At 43.7% G+C, this 21,931-nt stretch overlaps 1 protein-coding gene across 1 annotated transcript; it reads right to left on the reverse strand.

Moving 5' to 3' along the window:
• Positions 1 to 208: 208 nt before the first annotated feature.
• LOC147112540 (uncharacterized) lies at positions 209 to 11,493 on the reverse strand. The gene is made up of 22 exons (XM_085996867.1): positions 11,387 to 11,493; positions 11,251 to 11,309; positions 11,072 to 11,164; positions 8,375 to 8,502; positions 5,938 to 6,078; positions 5,517 to 5,597; positions 4,591 to 4,758; positions 4,385 to 4,481; positions 3,839 to 4,056; positions 3,423 to 3,576; positions 2,665 to 2,879; positions 2,480 to 2,594; positions 2,194 to 2,399; positions 1,998 to 2,115; positions 1,750 to 1,919; positions 1,580 to 1,659; positions 1,379 to 1,506; positions 997 to 1,189; positions 778 to 919; positions 603 to 696; positions 427 to 528; positions 209 to 355 (listed from the first exon to the last, which is right to left on the reverse strand). Exons 1-22 carry the CDS (start codon positions 11,407 to 11,409, stop codon positions 237 to 239), a joined length of 2,844 nt encoding a protein of 947 aa, XP_085852993.1. The 5' UTR covers positions 11,410 to 11,493; the 3' UTR covers positions 209 to 236.
• Between the last annotated feature and the right edge of the window lie 10,438 nt (positions 11,494 to 21,931).

The raw sequence follows: 21,931 nt of genomic DNA on the forward strand, positions 1-21,931 counted from the left end.
CTAGGAATTTGAAAATGCATGTCCCAAGTACTCCATGCCAAAATACTGTGAATTCCCTACAATAGTAGCATTGCAAGTTAGAATTCAAAAACCATGCCCCATTCAATCCTATGCATAGCTTTGTATGGAGTAGTTTACTCAGGCCTTTATTGCCAAATTGCCATTTTGACTTGAAACTTGCCTACACCAAGGAAACAGAAATACACCATTTGAATTAGAGTAGCATTTATTCAAGATTAATGTAATCTGTTCATTTGGCATTGGTGACCAACAAGTCCAAGTACAATAAAAGCAACAATTATTGATGAGCCTCCAATCAGTAGCCATGGCCAGGAGTAGGACTGCACGTGATTATCTGGAAAAAAGCAAGACAAAAATAAGACTTCAGAATCACTGCTCAGGACTAGCTCAAGAATGGTTAATCACCTTTCATGATCTGGTTTTCCATTGTAGGGAATTCTGCTAACATCACCACTGCTCCTGATGATACAGATCCCTGCAGATGGTGCTTGGCATCAGCACTTCGACCTGCAATAAGACAGCTTGTCAGTAGTATGCAACAGGCAACACCCACATGTTTTATTCTAATCTGAATACCTTACCCATTCGCTGTTTTCCTGGTACACATTGACCAGGACAGAGCAGCCCATTTACTGGTTCCTGCCTGCACAAGACTACACTGCAATGAAAGTACACCTAAAAAATAGAAGTACGGCATTATAGTGGGACATTATGTAGAAAGCTTTGACCAACATGTTGCTCGGAAGCAAGCCTCACCTGTTCCAAGGTATTCTGGTTTCCAGAGGTAAAAGCAAACATCTTGACTTCAAACCTTTTGAAGTGAGTAGGATATCTGACCCTCTCATTACTGGTCACTGGATGGAAGATGGTCATATGCAGGTCAGCCTTGTTCGCACAGCTATTAACAAAACAAGTTGTTACTCAAGTCAATCATTAGCTTCCCATCTTAAAATCAGAAGAGAGGCAGAGACTTGCCTTTTGACAATGATGGGCCACTGTGGAAGGCTGCTAGTGCTGTCTGGTGATGCAGTTGCCCAGCAATCTTGCAAGAACAATTCAATTTGTGGATCTTCACTGTGCAACAGTTGCACTTCAAAGTAGAGGGGATCAGTCAGATACTTCACTACTGGATAGTCACCTTCTTTATAGAGGTTAGAATACAACACATCTGCAAGAATCCAAGCAAAATAGTGAGTTCCAGAATACTGTGGTTGGAAGTTCTCTTTCCATTGCATGTCAATGATTCAAAGTTAACTGATCTTGGCTATTCTGGTTCAATAAGCAATAATGCAGATGTGGGGTACAGCTATTTTAAAATGGAAGCTAGTATAAAGCCACTGCAGTTTAGGAGTTTTACCTTTGGCAAGTTGCATAACCAAGACTACAGGTCCATATCCAGGTACAACAGTTGGCTGAGGATTTACTTGGTGTTCAAATTGAAGATGCAGAGAGTCATTGACATGGTAATGACAAGATATTGCAAGCCTAGGAGCAAACAGACATTTACTATTTATATGCATGTATGGGGAGGGGCGGGACCCTTCACTCAGATTCTTACCGATATATTGGGTCACTAGCTGGTTCTGATTCTTTGAAGTACACCACTTCATTCTCATAGATCATGTAATCCTTTTCAAACTATCACAAAAGAAACCAAACAGTCAATTACTAAATGCTTGCTGACCCCTTACTGCAGACTCACTCAGAAGTCATCCATTGTCAGCTTACCCTTCTACTTGTTCCACACGAGTTGGCAGAAAATTCAAAGATGGCTTTGAATTCATCACTCGCTTTTGGTCCACAGGTTTTATCCCTCAGCATCATTTTGCCAGTATCTATTCCCAACAATGCTTCAAGTTTTAGAGCAGTAATGACCATTCTTCCATTTGGGAAACAAGCTGCGAAATAAAAAAAAAAGTCAGTATGCCAATGCAATGCAAGACAGGCAGGAGTTAGAAGTGACAGCAAGAGCTTACTTATGAAGTCAGCTGTAGAAAAGCTGCAGGAAACAGAAAAGTTGGTCAGCACATCCAGGGTTTTATTATCCTTCAGTCGGAAGTCAAATCTGCTTCGAAGGCCTTGGTTGTTTATTGCCTGTAAAGAAGCCAATTAATCAAATCAAATTTTAAAAAACAAGCCAAAAGGGACTTGGACTTTGTAGAAGAAGCTTACTTCATGGACAACTTCAGCTGCATCATGTGGAACGACAAGTATTAAGTGGGTACCATTATCTCTCGAGATGTAACCACTCTGCTCAGCAGAGTGAGGGGTTAGTGGTACATTTCCAATGAAAGGAATCCAGTACTGATCCAAGGTTCCATGTGTTACTACCAGTGTCATGGTCTCTTCATCACAAAAGCCATTTGCCACAGGAAGTACTAGAGTGAACATTATAATATTACTTGAAGCCTTTAAAGCAAGCATTCCTTCCTTGGTCTGCACAAGGACAAAAACTTACCTATTTTATGTTTATGTATTAAATGAGCAACATGTGTGAATATCACATTTTCTGGTACCACAGCCAGGGTGTAGATGATGTCAAGGGTATATTGTTCAACACCATCTCCTATATACTAAAAAGAAAGTGAAGAGTCAGCAACAGGTCAGTGTGGAAACATGCATCCTACCCCAATATTCCATTACCTTTCTGTCTACAACTGGTGACGCCATTGGAACTTCAAGAATGAAGATTCTATTTAGGGCGGTCTCATTTGTGGTAGTCCAATTGTACACATTAAACATCTGGTTTTGTTCATCCACAGGGAAGGATTGAGAGCCCAGAGTGAGCTTTTCTAGTTCAACATCAGGAAGAAAGTTGCCTAGTGTGACATTGAATAGCCATTGCTCAGGAATGGTCTCTGGGAGAGAAAAAGTTGAACTTTGAATACATGTATGCATCAACATAAACAAACCATTTAATCTTTCACTGCATAGAAAGTTCAATTAGCCATGTAGAGAAAGTGCAAGTTAACTGAATTGGTCAGCTTGGAGTTCTACACCCTTGATCCAATGCTATAAAAAAAGAGCACTGAACAGTTTGTTGGAGCCCAGTTAAAAGGCATTTTCACCTTTGAGCCTGGATTTAACTCGCTCAGAATGATGGATATGCTGTTGGAGAAAGCTCCCAACTGGAGCAGTTTTGGCAGCATGAACCCAGTTCTTTTGGGAATGTGTGCAGGTTACTAATGGGAATATTAAATTGTAGCACTGGAAGAGATATTCTACAGCAGCTGCTGGAGCCCATATCCAATCTTTATACAATGGCCTTTTGCTTGGAGCAGTTTCTACTTCCTCTGGGCCACATTTCTATCCACCCCCCCAAATTAGCCAAGCAGGGAAGAACCCATTTCAAAATATGCTGCTGGCTATGCCATGTTCAAAATAAAGACCATAGTACATACCATCAGTGAGAACAAGGGGCTGAGGAATAAAGGGAGTGGTGACTGGATGGATCACATTGATTTTATTCAGTCCCCATGCCTCATCTTCCCATAGGTGTTCCAAAAACAGATTAATGCTGTACTTGATGCCATACTGTTCATCCATCACATAGCTCTGAAAGATAACAATGCATTCACAGTACAAGCAGTTATGAGCAGTAATTCTATTTTAAAATCAGGTGAATACAATAATCTGAATCCAGATCTTCACAATCAAGAAGTGAAATGTTTAGCTAGCCATCAAAATATGCAAGACTTGCATCCAGAGTGGATATATTTTCATTAAAGTAAATCAGGTTTCACCATTTCAAATTGAGCCATATTTATGATTTAGTTGTGGTCACCCTTCCATCTGAAATATGCAAAACACAACCAACCTTATAGTATCCATCCTGCCCTCCAATTGGAACCCTTATAGCAAGAGCAGTATCATTTTTATCTAGGGTATAGTTTCTTTCTGCCATTCTTGTGGGGTCCAACTTTATGCCATTTACTCCCATGGAGGTGTTGTCTTGATGAACTGCATGGGTCACAATTGGAGTGAAGATCCTTGGCACTGTCCACATGATTGTATGATCAGTGAATGTAATACCATCTGAGGGATGACAGAATGATCATTTAAATGTCTAGCTTGGAGTCATTTTACCAAGATGCCATTCCATGGAATAACTGAAGATAACTAGAAAAGGGCAGTGGGAGTCTCCCCTACAAGGGCAGTGCTGTAGAGTGAAGATTGTTCAGATGGCAGTTATTCTAAATGCAAGAAATAAACCTCAACTACTGCTTAGACACAGGCTCCAGTTTGGCCCTGGATGATGTGAATCAATTCAGTGAGGGGTGGGGCATAGAGTTTTTGCAAAGACAAACCGGTTTTAATTGAAGAAATGTGCGTACATTTGAAAGTTGTAATATTGAGTTCTTACCAACAGGACAAGCCATCGCAGTGTCAATTAGCAGAATCATCCAATGCTGTTTGTAAAAGATACTCGATCGGATTACAGACAAGGGCACACCTTGGACCTAAATTGGGAAAAAGGGGGAAGTCATGCAAAGGCAAAACATACAATGCTTCGTAAGAATTTCAGGCCCCCAACAATGCCACTTGGAAGTGGAGGATTAGTGAACTCACCAAAACTATTTGAACCTCATTTGTATGGTATGGAGCACGAAGCAAAATGCGAGACACTGTGGTGTTGATTCCATAGTTCAACTGATGTGCTTCTTTTACAGTCATACTCCTTTTACCATCAGGGATGTGAAATACCACTTGCCATATTCCACTTTCTGCACTAGTTGCCTGAATGAACAGTAGAGACCATGGTGGATGAGTCTTTCCATTTAACAAACTATATAAACAGCTGTAACAAGCATGGTTATAGCAAATTCTGCAATATCCAAGAGATATTTTGAAGTCATTCTCCAATATTTGAAGTTTAGCAGTGCATCTGTGAGCAACACCATGGGAAGAAAAAACCCAAGACAAAGGAAAAAGTTCCCTCAGTGTATGTAATGCTGTAGGTATAGAAGTCAGAACAGACAAAGGTCAGACTTGAAATGTTAACTTTCCCTCCACAGATGCTGGAGCATTTCCAGTTTTTATTTAGCGATTAGATGTGTTCTGCTATCAGGTGTTAATTCTCAATGCAACAGTTATTTCAGCTGCATCAAAAATGAGATGGATCAATATTTGAGATTCAAAATAGACAAAACATGCTTGTAGTTATTCTGGCACTTCATATTTGCTAGCCTTAGCACAGATAGCCAAGGGTCTAACTAAAATGAAGCTTAACAGGTAAATAATACCAATTACCAGCACAGTGCATTACACCAAAGTCCTGCTCTGATGTACAACTTCCATAGATGCAGACTTGTGCATCAACAGTAGGCTCAATGGCTAGTTATGAATCCAAGATGAAATGAACAGAAAGTTTCAAATCAAGTCCTACCATTGTATTCATTAAAAATAAACCAAACTAGATATTATAGAAAAGCCTAAAAAAGTCATGCAAGTGTACTTCAGAAGCATTGACAGTTTCATTCCCCATGACATCTTACTTCTGGAAGTACTAAAGACCAGTCTTCAGCATCTTGTACATAATCCTCCTCAATGAGTGGTATCTTTCTTTGCACAGAGACCTGCACATGATAATGGAGAGATAATGCATTTACTTAGTAATTATTAAAAAGAGTTCACATTGCATGCCATTAGTATCAAGTGACAGATTCAGCAATAAGTCATAAATCAAGGCAAATCATTTACCATAAATGGTTAAAATTAGTTCAATGAATTAGGAGGAACATGCCAGACAGATTCCACAATTTATTATTGTCAAATGCCAGATTTGTAAAATGTTTAGATTACCATTGCCTGGAATAGCTCAGAATTACTGCCAACTGTAGATGCTACCAATAGTCACAAGCCAACATTTGGCATATAGTTCAGATTACCATACTGCCAGTATTGTTTTCCATTTACCTGCATGTAGTTTTCTTCACAGAATATTTCCCTTGCAGCCCATGGCGAGTACATACAAGAAAGAGTTTGACTATATGTTGACGCTGTTACTTTGTCAGTTCCTACTTGTATTTGTACAGTGAGGTTGAACTGTGCATCATCCTGCAAATAGAAAAATGGCAATGTAAATGCAATAAATGGGTGAGAAGTGCCACCATTTGGACACAAGTACAATGCTACACATTGTCCATCTTGCATCACTTTGGTGACCCATCAGACATCAAGGATTCCTGAAAAGGCTTTGCAGGGCCACAGAAAAACCAAGTTTAACATCTATTAAATGCCTCCATACAGGTGCAGGAATATATTGTTCCACTCCATCATGGCACATAACCTCAAACAGACTAGTTGAGCATGTTTCTCCAATTAAGATAGAGGGCCCTGTACCAAACCTATCATACTCGTTCCTTCTCCAACCCCTTCCCCAGCCAAAGAAAATAAGATGCCAACAACTACTGCTCAGCATTTGTTCTGGCACCGTCAGTTTGGTTACATCTCTGGTCCAATTTTAGGGTGAAGCTGGATTTTGTAGCGTTCTATGCAATCATTTCATGGAAACATAGAAGATAGGAGCAGGCCATTCGGCCCCTCGAGCCTGTTCTGCCATTTAATTAGATCATAGCTGACCATCCAAATTCAGTACCCTGTCCCTGCCTTCTCCCCATATCCCTTTAGCCTGAAGAAATATATCTAACTCCTTCAATATATTTAATTAATTGGCCTCAACTGCCTTCTGTGGTAGAGAGAATTCCACAGGTTCACTGCTAGTGAAGAAATTCCTCATCTCAATCCTAAATGGCTTACCCCTTACCCTTAGACTGTGACCCCGGGTTCTGACTTCACCACCATCAGTAACATCCTTCCTGCATCTAGCCTGTCTACTCCTGCTAGAATTTTATAAGTTTCAATGAGGTCCCCACATTCTTCTAAACTCTAGCGAATACAAGCCTAATCGACTCAATCTCTCTTCATACCTGGGATGGCAGGAATGACATATCAGTCTGGGAATTTGCACTGCACTCCCTCCATGGCAAGAACATCCTTCCTCAGGTAAGACGACCAAAACTGCACAATACCCAAGGTGTGGTCGCACCAAGGCCCTGTACAACTGCAGCAAGACATCCTTGCTCCTGTACGCAAATCCTCTCGCTATGAAGGCCAACATACCATTTACCTTCTTAACCGCCTGCTGCACCTGCATGCTTACCTTCAGCAACTGGATAACCTCGCATTTATCCACATTATACTGCATCTGCCCAAATCATACTGGAGTTTCTTTGCATCCTCCTCACAGCATGTGCCCACCCAGCTTTGTCTCATCTGCAAAATTATTATATCTAGATCATCAATATATATTGATTAGCTGGGGTCCTAGCACCAATCCTTGCAGTACCCCACTAGTCACTGCCTACCACTCGGAATAAATGGCTTTTTCAAACTCTGCTTTCTGTCTGCCAACCAGTTCTCTATCCAAGACAGTACCTTACCCCCAATCCCATGTGCTTTAATTTTGCACGCTAATCTTTTATGCGGGACTTCATCAAACGCCTTCTGAAAGTCCAAATACACCACATCCACTGGTTCTCCCTAATAGTCAGTCATATTCTCAGTTACACACTCAAAATTCCAGTAGTCAAGCATGATTTACCTTTTGTAAATCCATGTTGACTGTGATCCAGTTACTGTTTTCCAAGTGCTCTGCTATTACATCTTTTATAATGGACTCTAGCATCTTCCCCACTACTGATGGCAGGCTTACTGATGGCAGGCTTGCTGGTCTATAATTGCCCATTTTCTCTAGCACCTTCCAAATAGTGGGGTTACATTAGCTACCCTCCAATCCATGGAAACTGTTCGAGTCTATAGAATTTGGGAAGATGACCAGCAATGCATTTACTATTTCTAGGGCCACTTCCTTAAGTACCCTAGGATGTAGATTATCAGGCCCTGGGGATTTATTGGCCTTCAATTTCCCCAACGCCATGTCCCTACAAATACAGATTTCATTAAATTCCTCCCCCTCATTAGACCCTATGTTCCCCCAACATCTCTGGGAGGTTATTTGTTTTCTCCTTTGTGAAGACAGAACCAATGTATGTATTTAATTGGTCAGTCATTTTTGTTCCCCATTATAAATGCCCTGGATTCAGACTGCAAGGGACCTACGCTCAACTTCAATGTTTTTCTCTTCACATATCAATAGAAGCTTTCACAGTCAGTGCGTGTTCCCTGCAAGCTTACTCACTATTTCCCCCCCTTTAATTAATCCTTTTGTCCTCTTTTGCTGTATCCTAAACTGCTCCCAATCCTCAGGTTTGCTGCTTTTTCTGGCCAATTTATATGTTCTCTCCTTGGATCTTATGCTATCCCTAATTTCCCTTGTTATACATTATCTTACCACAATATGTACACAACAGCTAAGGACAGAAGCACGAAATTCAATATTATTCCAGGAATCCATTGCAATTGTATAGCCACACTGCGAAGCAAAGCTTGGTGTAACATGAAAGAGATAGCCAGCCGGATCTGAAAACATAGCAAAAAGGCTAGAGTTAGCTTAAAAACTGAATTCTTAATTTATTGGTGTACATCTGCTCTTTGCAAACTTGTGCTTTTAGTTGGGGAAAAAAAATCCTTCACAAGGACTGTCAGGTGCACCGTGGTAGGGAGGGGTCCATCCACATTTATAAGATGGTTTGCCCCCATATTTTGCTACAAGAAACATTTATTCCAGGGTGCAAGTAGTGCAAATTTAGGTAATCCCATGGGCACATGGCTGTTTTCTTCACTTTCTTGCCACTGAAAAGGAGGGTGGGAAAAAGTATAAAAAAGTAGGGCCAAAAGGCCAAGTGGTGTGGCATAAGAGCAAAGCCAAGGTCTGCAGGCCTGGGCAATACTGCTTTTTTGTTGCAACTATTGTTTAAATCAAGTAGACTAAGCTTTCATTTGGAATGCCATGGGTTAATCAAGGCGAGTCAGCATGGATTTTTCAACATTAAATTGTGTTAGACTAGAAGGTTGAGCAAGGTAATACCAGTAGATGTTGTATATATGGACTTTTGGAAGGCATGCGACAAAGTGCCACACAGGAGGCTTATTAAGATGGAAGCCCATGGAATTAGGGGGAAGTGGTGGTATGGATACAAAATTGGCTCAGTGACAGGAAGCAAAGGGTGGTGATGGATGGATGTTTTTCAGACTGGGAGGTGGTGGTTTGCAGTGATGGTCCAAGGATCAGTTTTAGGTGCATGACTCATTGCAATTAAAAAATTATATACACAAACTACCTAAACTCAGGTGCAAGAGCAGCATTATACAGTTTGCAGATGATGGTCAAGTAGTAGATGAGGATAATTATAGGCTTCAGAAGGATAGTGAAATGGGCAGAAGCATGGCAGATGGAGTTCAATGCAGAGAAGCGTGATGTGATGCACTTTGATAGGACTAATAGAAAGGCAGTTTACTAATATGGAAAGGCAGTTTACTATAAATAGCACAATTTTGAAAAGTGTTCATATACACAAATCCTTAAAAAGGTGGCAGGGAAAGTTGGTTACAAATTAATAGAGGATTAGAATATAAAAGCAAAAAGATCATGCTAGAACTTAATAAGCACTGGTTAGGCCTCAGCTGGGGTGTGGAGGACAATTCTGGGCACCACACTTCAGGAAAGGCATTAGAAAGGGTAGAGGAGCTTTTCCAGGGAGAAGGGACTTCAGTTATGGAGAGGTTGGAAAAGTTAGGGCTGTTCTCTTGGAAAAACAGTGAAGAGGCAACCTAATAGAAGTTGAAAATGAAGTTTTGATAGAGTAAACAGGGAAAAAAAGTTCCCTCTGGTGAGAGAGAGTCAATAACTAGAATTCAGATTCAAAAAAATTAGAAAAATATCAGGGGAAGAGAAGGAGAAATTTTCACAGTTGTTGGGATCTGGAATGCTCCCCAAGGTGGTGGAAGCAAAGCCAACCCCATAAATATTTTTTTTATTGAAAAGGAATTGGACAGGTACTTGATGAGGGTTATGGATAAAAAAAAGGGTTATGGGACTAAGCATAACCAATCTTTCAAAGAGCAAGCACAGGCTAAAGGCTTCCTTCTGCGCTGCAAGTTTCTATAACCATACTGGTCATCCATAAACCAATGAATCTCTTCTCCATCCCTGACTTTAACAGTAGCATTAAAGGATACTCATTTATTGCAATTTCACTTTATATAATTCAAAAAAAAAAAATCACACTGCAGCATCACAGAAGCAGAACACCTGCAATTTTATTGCAACAATCTCAGGTTACACTTCAGGAAGATCAACTCTAGCATCCTGTAACTTTATGTTCCTGCTTGCAGCTTCTAGTTTTCAAAGATTAGTCAGTGGCAGTTTCCTACTTTAGCAAACCTTCAGTCATCGCCCTTAACTCGTGTCCTCAGCACCTACCCAGGAGTACATTTCCCCCACGCTGAAAAAAGTGCTAACTGAAAGTTGAATTTTGGGGCTGCCCATTCTTGGGAGCAATAAATGATCCCCAGAAGTTAGACCTAAAATTAGAACAGGGCATCCTGACACTTGCATGCCAGAAATGATCAGTTCACAGTGCGAGGACTCAGCAAGTACATTAGGAAACAGTTTTTGAAAGTCTGGCTTTGGTCTTACATTATTGGAACGCAAGAACCTGTTTAACCACTCAGTTTTCACCGTCTCCTCACTGGAGGAAATCAGTTGGTTCCATTAGAAAAAAGGAATGTATCAAAAGAACTGATGGCAGCTCATGATGAAACTTCACGTTTAGATGTCAATTTAAAAAAAAAAGTTATTTTGCACCCCGCTCTAGGGTTGTATGAACAAACTTCGATCCTCCAACTAAAAATTATTATTATTTTTTTTTTTTTTAAAACCACTTCATTTAACGATGCACGACATTTACACAATGACTGCACATGCACATCCAGCAAATGACAGCGATGGTCAGATTCGGGTACAATTGTAACTAGATTGTGGGACCCGAGACGGTGCAGACAGATGGTCCCACCACAACACCACTGGGGCCAGGAGCCGAGCACCGTCAGATGGAGACCGATTCCAGGATAACGGCAGTGAACTTACCCACAACGTTAATCTGCCAAAACTTCCCAGCAAGAAAGTCCTTATTCAGTCCAACCCAAAAGACACTGCCGCGGCATTCAGTCTTCAGAAAACCTGCAGAAACGAAGAAGAGCTCCTTCAATATTAAACAGGAGCGAATCGGGGACGACACAACACACCAGCTTTGCAGCGACTCTGACCTGGAGGCGCAGTTCGCAGCCAGTCTTCAGGGTCGATCGCAGCCACCGACAGCATCCACCTGTGCAACATATGAACACCCATTAGCAAGATGGGAAATCCACCCAACCTTACAACTTGCACATGGCAAAGACTTACCCAAATAACAGGAGACGCGCCATAGTACCAATCCTACCCAGCCCGCGGCTTTTACTACCACTATTTCCCCCCAACAACAGTGAAAAGCAGACGCGCTCCAAGTGAAACGATGAAAGGAACCCGGGGGCGCGCGCCATTTAAAGAGCGCGCCGGGCCCGGCTCAGCGTCACGCGCTCGTTAGCGGAGCGCGAGCACCTGGCGCTGATTGCAGGAGCCGCGCGTGCTTCAATGAGGCACTGACCAATGGTCAAGGAATACCCTTTGGGGGCGGGGGAAGAGTACAATTAACAAGTCACCCGCCGAAAAGAACATTAGATCTGTCAGTATTTACACCTGCAGAAGCTGTGCGGCGTATCACACGATGGACAAGCAAAGCCTTCGCCAGCCTGGGGACTTTATTAAAAATACCTGTAGGGGGCGACACCGAGTCACGCCAGTGTCACCAAACGGGAACAAAAACCGTCATGGAAAGTGCCCCAGGGCACCACAAGAATAAGACAAACAGTAACTATGCACAGTACAGTAGTATACACAAATAGTAATTAAATTCTACAACCAAGGGCTTGGCTTTTTTTAATTCATTGACGTGATGTGAGCATTGCTGGCAAGAGCAGCATTTATTGCCCATCCCTAATTGCCCTTGAGAGGGTGGCAGTGAGCTGTCTTCTTGAACTGCTGCTGTCCGTGTGGTGAAGGAACTCACATAGCGCTGTAAGGGAGGAAGTTCCAGGATTTTGACCCAGCGACGATGAAGGAACGGCGATATATTTCCAAGTCAGGATGGTGTGTGGCTTGGAGGACAACTTGGAAGTGATGGTGTTTCCATGTGCCTGCTGCCCTTGTCCTTCTAGGTGGTAGAAGTCGTGGCTTTGGGAGGTGCTGTTGAAGAAGCCTTGGCGAGTTGCTGCAGTGCATCTTGTAGATGGCACACACTGCAGCCACAGTGCACTGGTGGTGGAGGGAGTGAATGTTGAAGGTGGTGGATGGGGTGCCAATCAAGTGGGCTGCTCTGTCCTGAATGGTATTGTGCTTCTTGAGTATTGTTGGAGCTGCACTCATCCAGGCAACTGGAGAGTATTTCATCACACTCCTGATTTGTACCTTGTAGATGGTGGAAAGTCTTTGGGGAGTCTTGAAGTGAGTCACACCACAGATTACCCAGTCTCTGACCTGCTCTTGTAGCCACAGTATTTCTGTGGCTGGCCCAGACAGTATTTATGTTGCTGGACGAGAGCAGGGACTGCAGGAAGGACGAGCAAACTGACCACAGCACCGTGGTACAGGGAGCCATTCAAGAGGGGGGAGCAAAAGGAAATGTGGTAGTGGTAGGGGACAGCATAGTTAGGGGGATAGACACTGCTCTCAGCAGCCAAGAGCGTGAGTCCTGAAGGCTGTGTTGCCTACCCGGTGCCAGGGTAAAGGACATCTCCTCCGGGCTGGAGAAGAACTTGGAGGGGGAGGATCCAGTTGTCGTGGTCCACGTAGGTACTAACGACATAGGTAGGACAAAGAAATAGGTTCTGCTGAGAGAGTTTGAGCAGCTAGGGACTAAATAAAAAAGCAGAACCACAAAGGTAATAATCCCTGGATTATTATCTGAGCCACGAGCAAATTGGGATAGGGTCAATAGGATCAGGGAGATGAATAAGAACATAAGAAATAGGAGCAGGAATAGGCCACTTGGCCCCTCGAGCCTGCTCCGCCATTCAAAAAGATCATGGCTGATCTAGGGCTCAAAGCCACTTCCCAGCCCACTCCCCATATCCCTTCACTCCTGTATCTTGAAAAAATTTGTCTATCTCCACTTTAAAATGTATTTAATTACCCAGCCTCCATAGCTCTTTGGGGCAGAGAATTACACATATTTACGACCCCCTGAGAGAAGGAGTTCCTCCTCATTTCAGTTCTAAAAGGGCGACCCCTTATTCTGAGACTATGCCCCCGAGTTCTAGATTTCCCTATGAGGGGAAACATCCTCTCTGCATCTACCCTGTCGAGCCCCCTCAGTATCTTATATGTTTCGATAAGATCACCTCTCATTCTTCTAAATTCCAATGAGTATAGGCCCAGCCTGCTCAACCTTTCCTCAAAAGTCAAACCCTTCATCTCTGGAATTAACCTAGTGAATCATCTCTGAACTGCCTCCAATGCAAGTATATCCTTCCTTAAATAAGGAGACCAAAACTGTACGCAGTACTCAAGGCGTGGTCTCACCAATACCCTGTACAGTTGTAGCAAGACTTCCCTACTTTTATACTCCATCCCCCTTGCAATAAAGGCCAATATTCCATTTGCCTTCCTAATTAATTGCTGTACCTGCATGCTAACTTTTTGTGTTTCATGTACGAGGACACCCAGATCCCTCTGTACCGCAGCATTCTGTAGTCTCTCTCCATTTAAATAATATTTTGCTTTTTTATTCTTCCGACCAAAGTGGATAACCTCACATTTTCCCACATTATACTCCATCTGCCAAATTTTTGCTCACTCACTTAACCTATCCCTTTGCAGACTCTTTGTGTATTCCACACAACTTGCTTTCCCACCTATCTTTGTTTCGTCAGCAAATTTGGCAACAGTACACTCGGTCCCTTCATCCAAGTCATTAATATAGATTGTAAATAGTTGAGACCCCAGCACTGATCCCTGTGGCACCCCACTAGTTACAGTTTGCCAACTGGAAAATTACCTATTTATTCCGACTCTCTGCTTTCTGTAAGTTAGGGAACACGATTTCCCTTTCATAAAACCATGTTGACTCTGCTTGATTGTATTATGGTTTTCTAAATGTCCTGCTATTACTTCTTTAATAATGGATTCCAGCATTTTTCCAATGAGAGATGTTAGGCTAACGGGCCTATCGTTTCCTGCTTTCTGTCTCCCTCCTTTCTTGAATAGGGGAGTTACGTTTGTGGTTTTCCAATCCGCTGGGACCTCTCCAGAATCCAGGGAATTTTGGTAGATTACAACCAATGCATCCACTATCTCTGCAGCCACTTCTTTTAAAACCCTAGGATGCAGGCCATCAGGTCCAGGGGACTTGTCAGCCTTTCGTCCCATTAGTTTGCCTAGTACTTTTTCTCTAGTGATAGTGATTGTTTTAAGTTCCTCCCGCCCTATAGCCCCTTGATTATCAATTATTATTGGAATGCTTTTAGTGTCTTCTACCGTGAAGACTGATACAAAATATTTGTTCAAAGTCTCTGCCATTTCCCCGTTTCCCATTATTAATTCCCCAGTCTCATCCACTGAGGGACCAACGTTTACTTTAGCTATTCTCTTCCTTTTTATCATAGCTGTAATAAAATAAATGTACCCCAAGCCAAAGAAGGAGTTATTAAGAAGGCAACCAAAAGAACATTAAGAGGAGGATTTTAAGAAGGATCTTGAAAGAGGAGGCAAAAACAACATTTATTTATATAGCGCCTTTAATGTAGTAAAACGTCCCAAGGTGCTTCACAGGAGTGTTACAAAACAAAATTTGACAACAAGCCACATAAGGAGAAATTAGGGCAGGTGACCAAAAGCTTGGCCAAAGAGGTAGGTTTTAAGGAGCGTTTTAATGGAGGAAAGAGAGGTAGAGAGGTGGAGAGGTTTATGGAGGGAATTCCAGAGCTTAGGGCCTAGGCAGCTGAAGGCACGGCCAGCAATGGTTGAGCGATTAAAATCAGGGATGCTCAAGAGGCCAGAATTAGAGGAGCACAGATATTTCAGAGAGTTGTGGGGCTGGAGGAGATTACAGAGATAGGAAGGGACGAGACCATGGAAGGATTTGAAAACAAGAATGAGAATTTTAAAATTGAGGCATTGCTTAACTGAGAACCAATGTAGGTCAGCAAGCACAGGGGTAATGGGTGAACGGGACTTTGTGTGAGTTAGGACACAGGCAGCCGAGTTTTGGATGACCCCAGGTTTATGTAGGGTGGAACATGAGAGGCCAGCCAAGAGTGCATTGGAATAGTCAAGTCTAGAGGTAACAAAGGCATGGATGAGGGTTTTAGCAGCAGATGAGCTGAGGCAGGGGCGGAGATGGACGAAGTTACAGAGGTGGAATTAGGTGGTCTTAGTTATAGCTTGGATATGTGGTCGGAAGCTCATTTCTGAGTCAAATATGACACCAAGGTTGTGAACAGTGTGGTTCAGCCTCAGACAGATGTTAGGGAGAGGGCTGGAGTCAGTGGCTATGGAATGGAGTTTGTGGTGGGGTCCAAACCGAATGACTTCGGTCTTCCCAATATTTAATTGGAGAAAATTTTGCTCATCCAGTCTTCTTCTTAAGCAGTCCCTCGGAACTGAGGATGACTTGCTTCCACATTAAAAATGAGTTCTCAGGTGACTGATGAGACCAATGCGAGACCTGGTGGGGCAGACGGTGGTTGAAGAGGCGTGTGTGTGGGGTGCTTGGGTTGACGTGCGCTCCTTGCGCAGGGCTTCCGCTTGCTCCCGGCGAAGAGACTCGAGGTGTTCGGCGCCTTCTCGGATGCTTCTCCTCCACTTTGTGCGGTCTTGGGCCTGGGATTCCCTGGTGTCAGTGGGGATGTTGCACTCTTTCAAGGAGGCTTCTAAACTCCAGTGAATATAAGCCCAATTGACAATCTCTCCTCGTACGTCATTCCTGCCATCCCAGGTATCAGCCTGGTGAATCTGGTTGTATCTGTGTGTTAATAGAGACACGGAATGCAGGAGTTGGTTTCACAGGTGTTTACTGAACAAAGTCTGGAGGTGAACTAACAGATACAAGACACTATACAGGCTTATATAGCCCGAGTGGCCATTACAGTACACAGGGGGCTCTTACACCACAATTCCTACCCTTTTAGACAACTAGTACATAACATTTTAAGTAATCATTAATCAACATATTACAAGAACAATAATCTACACATTTGCTGCAGTTAATCAATTATAAGTGTCTCTCTGGAGGCTTCCTGACTCGGTCTGGATAACGCCTCGGTGGTGTAGTAGTTTTTGGTGGTGTAGTAGGTTCTTTTGGCAAAGTCGATTCGGCTTGAATGCCAGTGTCGGGTTCATCTGGTTCCAGTATCACCGGATTGGAGGTAGATACTATGGGTATCTCTGCTTCATCATTAGGCGTAGAGTGATGTGGTGTAGGTTGTCCCTTTTTGGATGACTATGATCTGGTCAGCATGGTGCCTTATTATGCTTTCTCCAATGTCCACGGTATACATCAGCGGTCCTAGTCGTGTGCAAATAGTTCCAGGCTGCCATTTCTCGGTACGGTAGTCCCTGGCCAAAACTTGTTGACCTATCTGGAAGGTTCTTGTTGGCCTTTCATTCATGCCTTGAAATTGCCGGTTCTTCACGTCCCTTCTGATGTTTGGCTTGATCAAATCCAGCCTGCAGCTTAGGCTTCAATAGAAGAACATCATGGCGGGAGTTTGGTTGGTAACCATATGTGTTGCATTCCTGTATGCGAATAAGAAGTTATCTACCTTGTGCTGAAGTTTTATGTCTTCATTACCCATGGCCTTCTTGAAGGTCTGGACAAACCTTTCAACCAATCCATTGGTGGTAGGATGGTATGGGGCGGACGTGTAGTGCTTAACCCCATTGTTTTTTTGTAGAACTTCCTGAATTCGGACACAAATTGCGGTCCATTATCAGAACAGATCTGTTCAGGCAGCCCATTCCTGGCAAATATGGTCCTTAATACTGTGATAGTTTATTCCGTGGTGGTGGAGGACATCTTTATTACCTCTGGCCACTTGGAGTGTGCATCAACCGCAATTAAGAACATCGAGTCCATAAATGGACCAGCAAAGTTGATGTGTACCCTTTGCCAGGGAGATGAGGGCCACTCCCATGGATGTAGCGGGGCGTGGCGTTTTGGACCTTCTGGCATCCTAGGCAGCTCTCGTCATTTCCTCGATGTCTCCATCGATACCTGGCCACCACACAAACGCTCTGGCTAGGTTCTTCATTTTCACTCCACCCAGATGCCCCTCGTGAAGCTCCTTTAGCACTTTATCCTGGAGTTTGGGTGGAATCACCACTCTGGAGCCACACATCAAGGTTCCTCGGCACACTGACAGCTGAGCTGTTCTTTGCGAGAATGCTGGCAACAGTGGTTCGCCATGTGCTGGCCATCCCTTCACTGTTAAATCGTAGACCCGTGAGAGAGTCGGGTCATCTCATTTCCATGGCAGAATTTGTTACTGGTAGACATTCCACTATGGTTGAGTGGAACATCTCCACTGGGTCCACTGTAGGTGCCTCTTCTACCGTTGGCAACGGTAGGCGTGATAAACCGTCCGCATTGCTATGCTGTTTTGATCCTTTGTATTCTATGTCATATTGGTGTGCCCCTAGGAAAAGGGACCACCTCTGTACTGTCATAATGGGAATGCCCTTTTTAGGGGTGAATATGGAGACGAGGGGTTGATGGTCAGTCAACAAGGTAAATTTTTGTCCGTGTAGGTAATGGTTGAATTTCTTCACTCCCCACACCAGGCTGAGTGCTTCCCTGTCGATCTGGGCATAGTTACGCTCAGCTGAGTTCAATGAGTGTGACGCAAAAGCTATCGGCTGCTCCGAGCCATCAGGGAATCTATGCGATAATACCGCTCCTACACCGCAAGGGGATGCATCGCACGCCAGTCTGATTGGCAGTGATGGGTTGCAATGAGCCAAAACTTCCTTGGACGTGATCAAGCCTTTGCATTTATGGAAGGCACGTTTACAGTCTTCGCTCCATTTCCAAATTACTCCCATTTGTAGCAGTTCGTTAAGAGGGTGCAGAAGAGTTGACAAGTTCGGTAAAAATTTGATAGTAATTTATCAATCCCAGGAACAACTTTAATGGAGACATTTTCAGGTGCTGGGGCTTTTATGACCGCTTCAATTTTCTCAGGTGACTTACGCAACCCTTCATTAATTATGTGGCCACAATATGATTTGTTTCTGGAAAAATTCGCACTGGGGGGGGATTTGCTCGTAGGCCCAGTTCTCAGCCTAGTGAGCACCTGCTCCAAATTGGCAAGGTGCTCGTTGTCGTTTTCTCCTGTTACAAGGATGTCGTCTAGGTAGCATGGAGTCCCTGGAATCCCTTGCAGGACTTGCTCCATAGCTCTTTGCCAGATAGCTGGAGCTACTCCGAAAACCAGTCACTTGTACTGGTACAGGCCTTTGTGTGTTTATCGAGAGATACTTTTTAGAGGCCTCCTCAACCTCCATCTGTAGATATGCCTGTGCCAAGTCAATTTTGGTGAAACGTTTCCCTCCGGATAGGGAGGCGAAAATATCTTCTATCCTCAGAAGAGGATACTGTACCGTGTGAAGGACCGGGTTTACAGTCACCTTAAAGTCTCCACAGATGTGAATTTCTCGGTTCTTCAGATTTATCATTATTCAATGTTTTCTTCATGACCGGGATGATGGGTGTTGCCCACTTGCTCCAATCTATCTTGGATAATATGCCTGCTTTTTCCAAATTCTCCAGCTCTGCCTCGACTGCTGGACGAATTGCGTATGGCACTGGCCTGGCCTTAAACTTGGAATTGCCGCATCTTCCACTTTTACTGAGGCGGTGACACCTTTCAAGGTTCCCAGTTCCTGTTGAAACACTTCCTTGGCGTTGGTCAAGATGTCTTTTAATCGTTCAGGTATGGCGTCATCATTTTTTCTTCTTACTGGCCACCGTCAGTGCCTGAATGGAGTGCCAGTCTAAACGCATCTTCCTGATCCATTCACGTCCCAACAGCGGTGGACCACCATCTTGCAGAGCGTATAAATACAACTTCTGTATTTCGTTGCCGTTGTATACAACAGGCACCCTTATTTTCCCTTTGGGGTATACTTTCTGCCCCGTATATGTTTTCAAGATAATGGATGTGTCTTTCAAAAGGTATATGCGGAAATAGCCGCTCGTAATCCCGTCGACTTATGACGGTCAGAGCTGATCCTGTATCTAGCTCCATTTTAACTGGGGACCCCCCTATCGTGAGGGTAACCCAAGTGGTCTGGTAATCTTATTTGGCAATTACATTATGTAATTTGAGACAGCTTAGTCTCTTGTTTCCAGAGTCACTATCACTCTTCTGGTCTTCGGAGCTACTGTCCGTCATCATTTGTACCTTGCTGTACTTTTCTTTAGATTTTTTTCCTGTCCGTGGATTTTGTGTCCAGATCGGCATACACGTGCAATGTGTCCAATCTTTCCACATTGCCTGCATGCTTTGTCCTTGAACCAGCAGTCCCTCTGGTCATGGGTGGATCTGCTGCAGCAAGAACATCGAAATCCCATGTCATTTCATGGGTGCCGAAGTCCTGTGGCTTTTGCTGCATCTCTGCAGCTCTTGCGGCTGCTTCGTATGATAGTCACACTGAAAGCCTTGTCCAGTGTCAAATCTTTCTCAGAAAGCAGCCTTTTTTGTGTTCCTTCACTTAGGAGACTGCAGATGAATTTGTCGCGAAGAGAATCTGCCAGTCTTGCCCCGAATTGGCAGTGCTTGACAGCTTCCTTAATTCGGTGAGGTAATCAGCGTTACTTTCATTCTTGTGCGGATTCCTCTTGAAGAATTTGAATCGTTCCGCTATCAGCAGCGGTGTTGGGTTTAAGTGCTCCTGTAGGGTATCAACAATCTCCTTAAAATTTTTGTCCTTTGGTTTGGCTGGAGTGATTAAGTTTCGTAACAGCCCGTATGTCCTTGCGCCCATTAGATTTAGAAGTACTGATGCCTTTTTATCATCTTTTATTTCATTTGCTGTGCAATATACCTCCACTCTTACCACACCACATGTGGTCCAATCCTCTATATCGCTATCAAAAGCATTAATATTGCCAGCCTTAGGCATCCTGAAAAAAATGGCGCCTCCCACACTTTCCTTTCTTCCCTGCAGAAAAAAAAAAGGCATTTCCCGCACTTTCCCACTGCTGCTGCTAAACACTGTTCTCCACGGTTTTTTTCTCCCCCCCCCCTCCTCCTCCTCCATAGGTGGAGACTCGTTCCCGCCAGACTCTGGGACTTTTCCCTCCTTCTGCTTGGTCCGAACGCTGACCTGCTTTGCAGCGCCAACCGTCTCCCAAGATCTCCCCCCCTGTCTGTTTGCCTCCGCCTCTCGGCCCCGCTGCAGTGCCAGCCGATGGAGTGGAGCCCAGCAAGGATTATTGCAGTACCTGCCACCAGCTCAGCTACCTGGTGAAACCAGTTTTCCCCCCCCCCCCTCCTCTTTCTTCGATCTCCTTGAGGTGCTGCCGAATTGCAGGTAAGTCCGTTTCCAATTCGTCACCACTGTTGTATCCGTGTGTTAATGGAGACACGGAATGCAGGAGTTGGTTTCACAGGTGTTTACTGAACAAAGTCTGGAGGTGAACTAACATATACAAGACACTATACAGGCTTATATAGCCCAAGTGACCATTACCGGCATTACAGTACACAGGGGGCTCTTAAAGGCACATACACCACAATTCTTCACTGCACTCCATGGCAAGAACGTCCTTCCTCAGGTAAGGTGACCAAAACTGCACACAATACTCAAGGTGCGGTCTCACCAAGGCCCTGTACAACTGCAGCAAGACATCCTTGTTCTTGGCCTTCGTAGCAAGAGGGTTCGAGTACAACATACCATTTGCCTTCTTAACCGTCTGCTGCACCTGCATGCTTACCTTCAGCAACTGGTGCACAAGAACACCCAGGTCTCTTTGCACTTCCCCTTCTCCCAATCTATCACCATTCAAATAATAATCTGCCTTCCTGTTTTTTGCCACCAAAGTGGATAACCTCACATTTATCCACATTGTAGTGCATTTGCCATGTTTCTGCCCAATCACCCAACCTGTCCAAATCATACTGGAGTTTCATGACACCCTCCTCACAGCATACCCTCCCACCCAGCTTTGTGTCATCTGCAAATTTGGAGATGTTACATCCAATTCCCTCGTCCAGATCATTAATATATATTGTGAACAGCTGGGGTCCTAGGACCGATCCTTGCGGTACCCCATTAGTCACTGCCTGCCACTCGGAAAACGACCCATTTATTCCAACTCTTTGCTTTCTGTCCACCAACCAGTTCTCTATCCAAGTCAATACCTTGCCCCCAATCCCATGTGCCTTAATTTTGCACGCTAATCTCGTGGGACCTTATCAAAAGCCTTCTGAAAGTCCAAATACACCATATCCACTGGTTCTGCCTTATCTATTTTACCAGTTACATCCTCAAAAAATTCCAGTAGATTAGTCAAGCATGATTTACCTTTTGTAAATCCATGTTGACTTTGTCCGATCCTGTCACTGCTTTCCAAGTGCTCTGCTATTACATCTTTTATAATACTCTAGCATTTTCCTCCCCCACTACCGATGTCAGGCTTACCGGTCTATAATTCCCTGCTTTTTCTCTGCCACCTTTTTTGAATAGTGGGGTAACATTAGCTACCCTCCAATCCATGGGTACTGTTCCAGAGTCTATCGAGTTCTGGAAGATGACCAGCAATGCATCTACTATTTCCAGGGCCACTTCCTTAAGTACCCTGGGATGTAGATTATCAGGCCCTGGGGATTTATCAGCCTTCAGTCCCATCAA

The sequence above is a fragment of the Somniosus microcephalus genome, chromosome 9 (genome assembly GCF_052327205.1).
Source record: "Somniosus microcephalus isolate GS21.2 chromosome 9, FLI_Smic_1.0, whole genome shotgun sequence".
NCBI classification, from domain to species: Eukaryota; Metazoa; Chordata; class Chondrichthyes; order Squaliformes; family Somniosidae; genus Somniosus; species Somniosus microcephalus.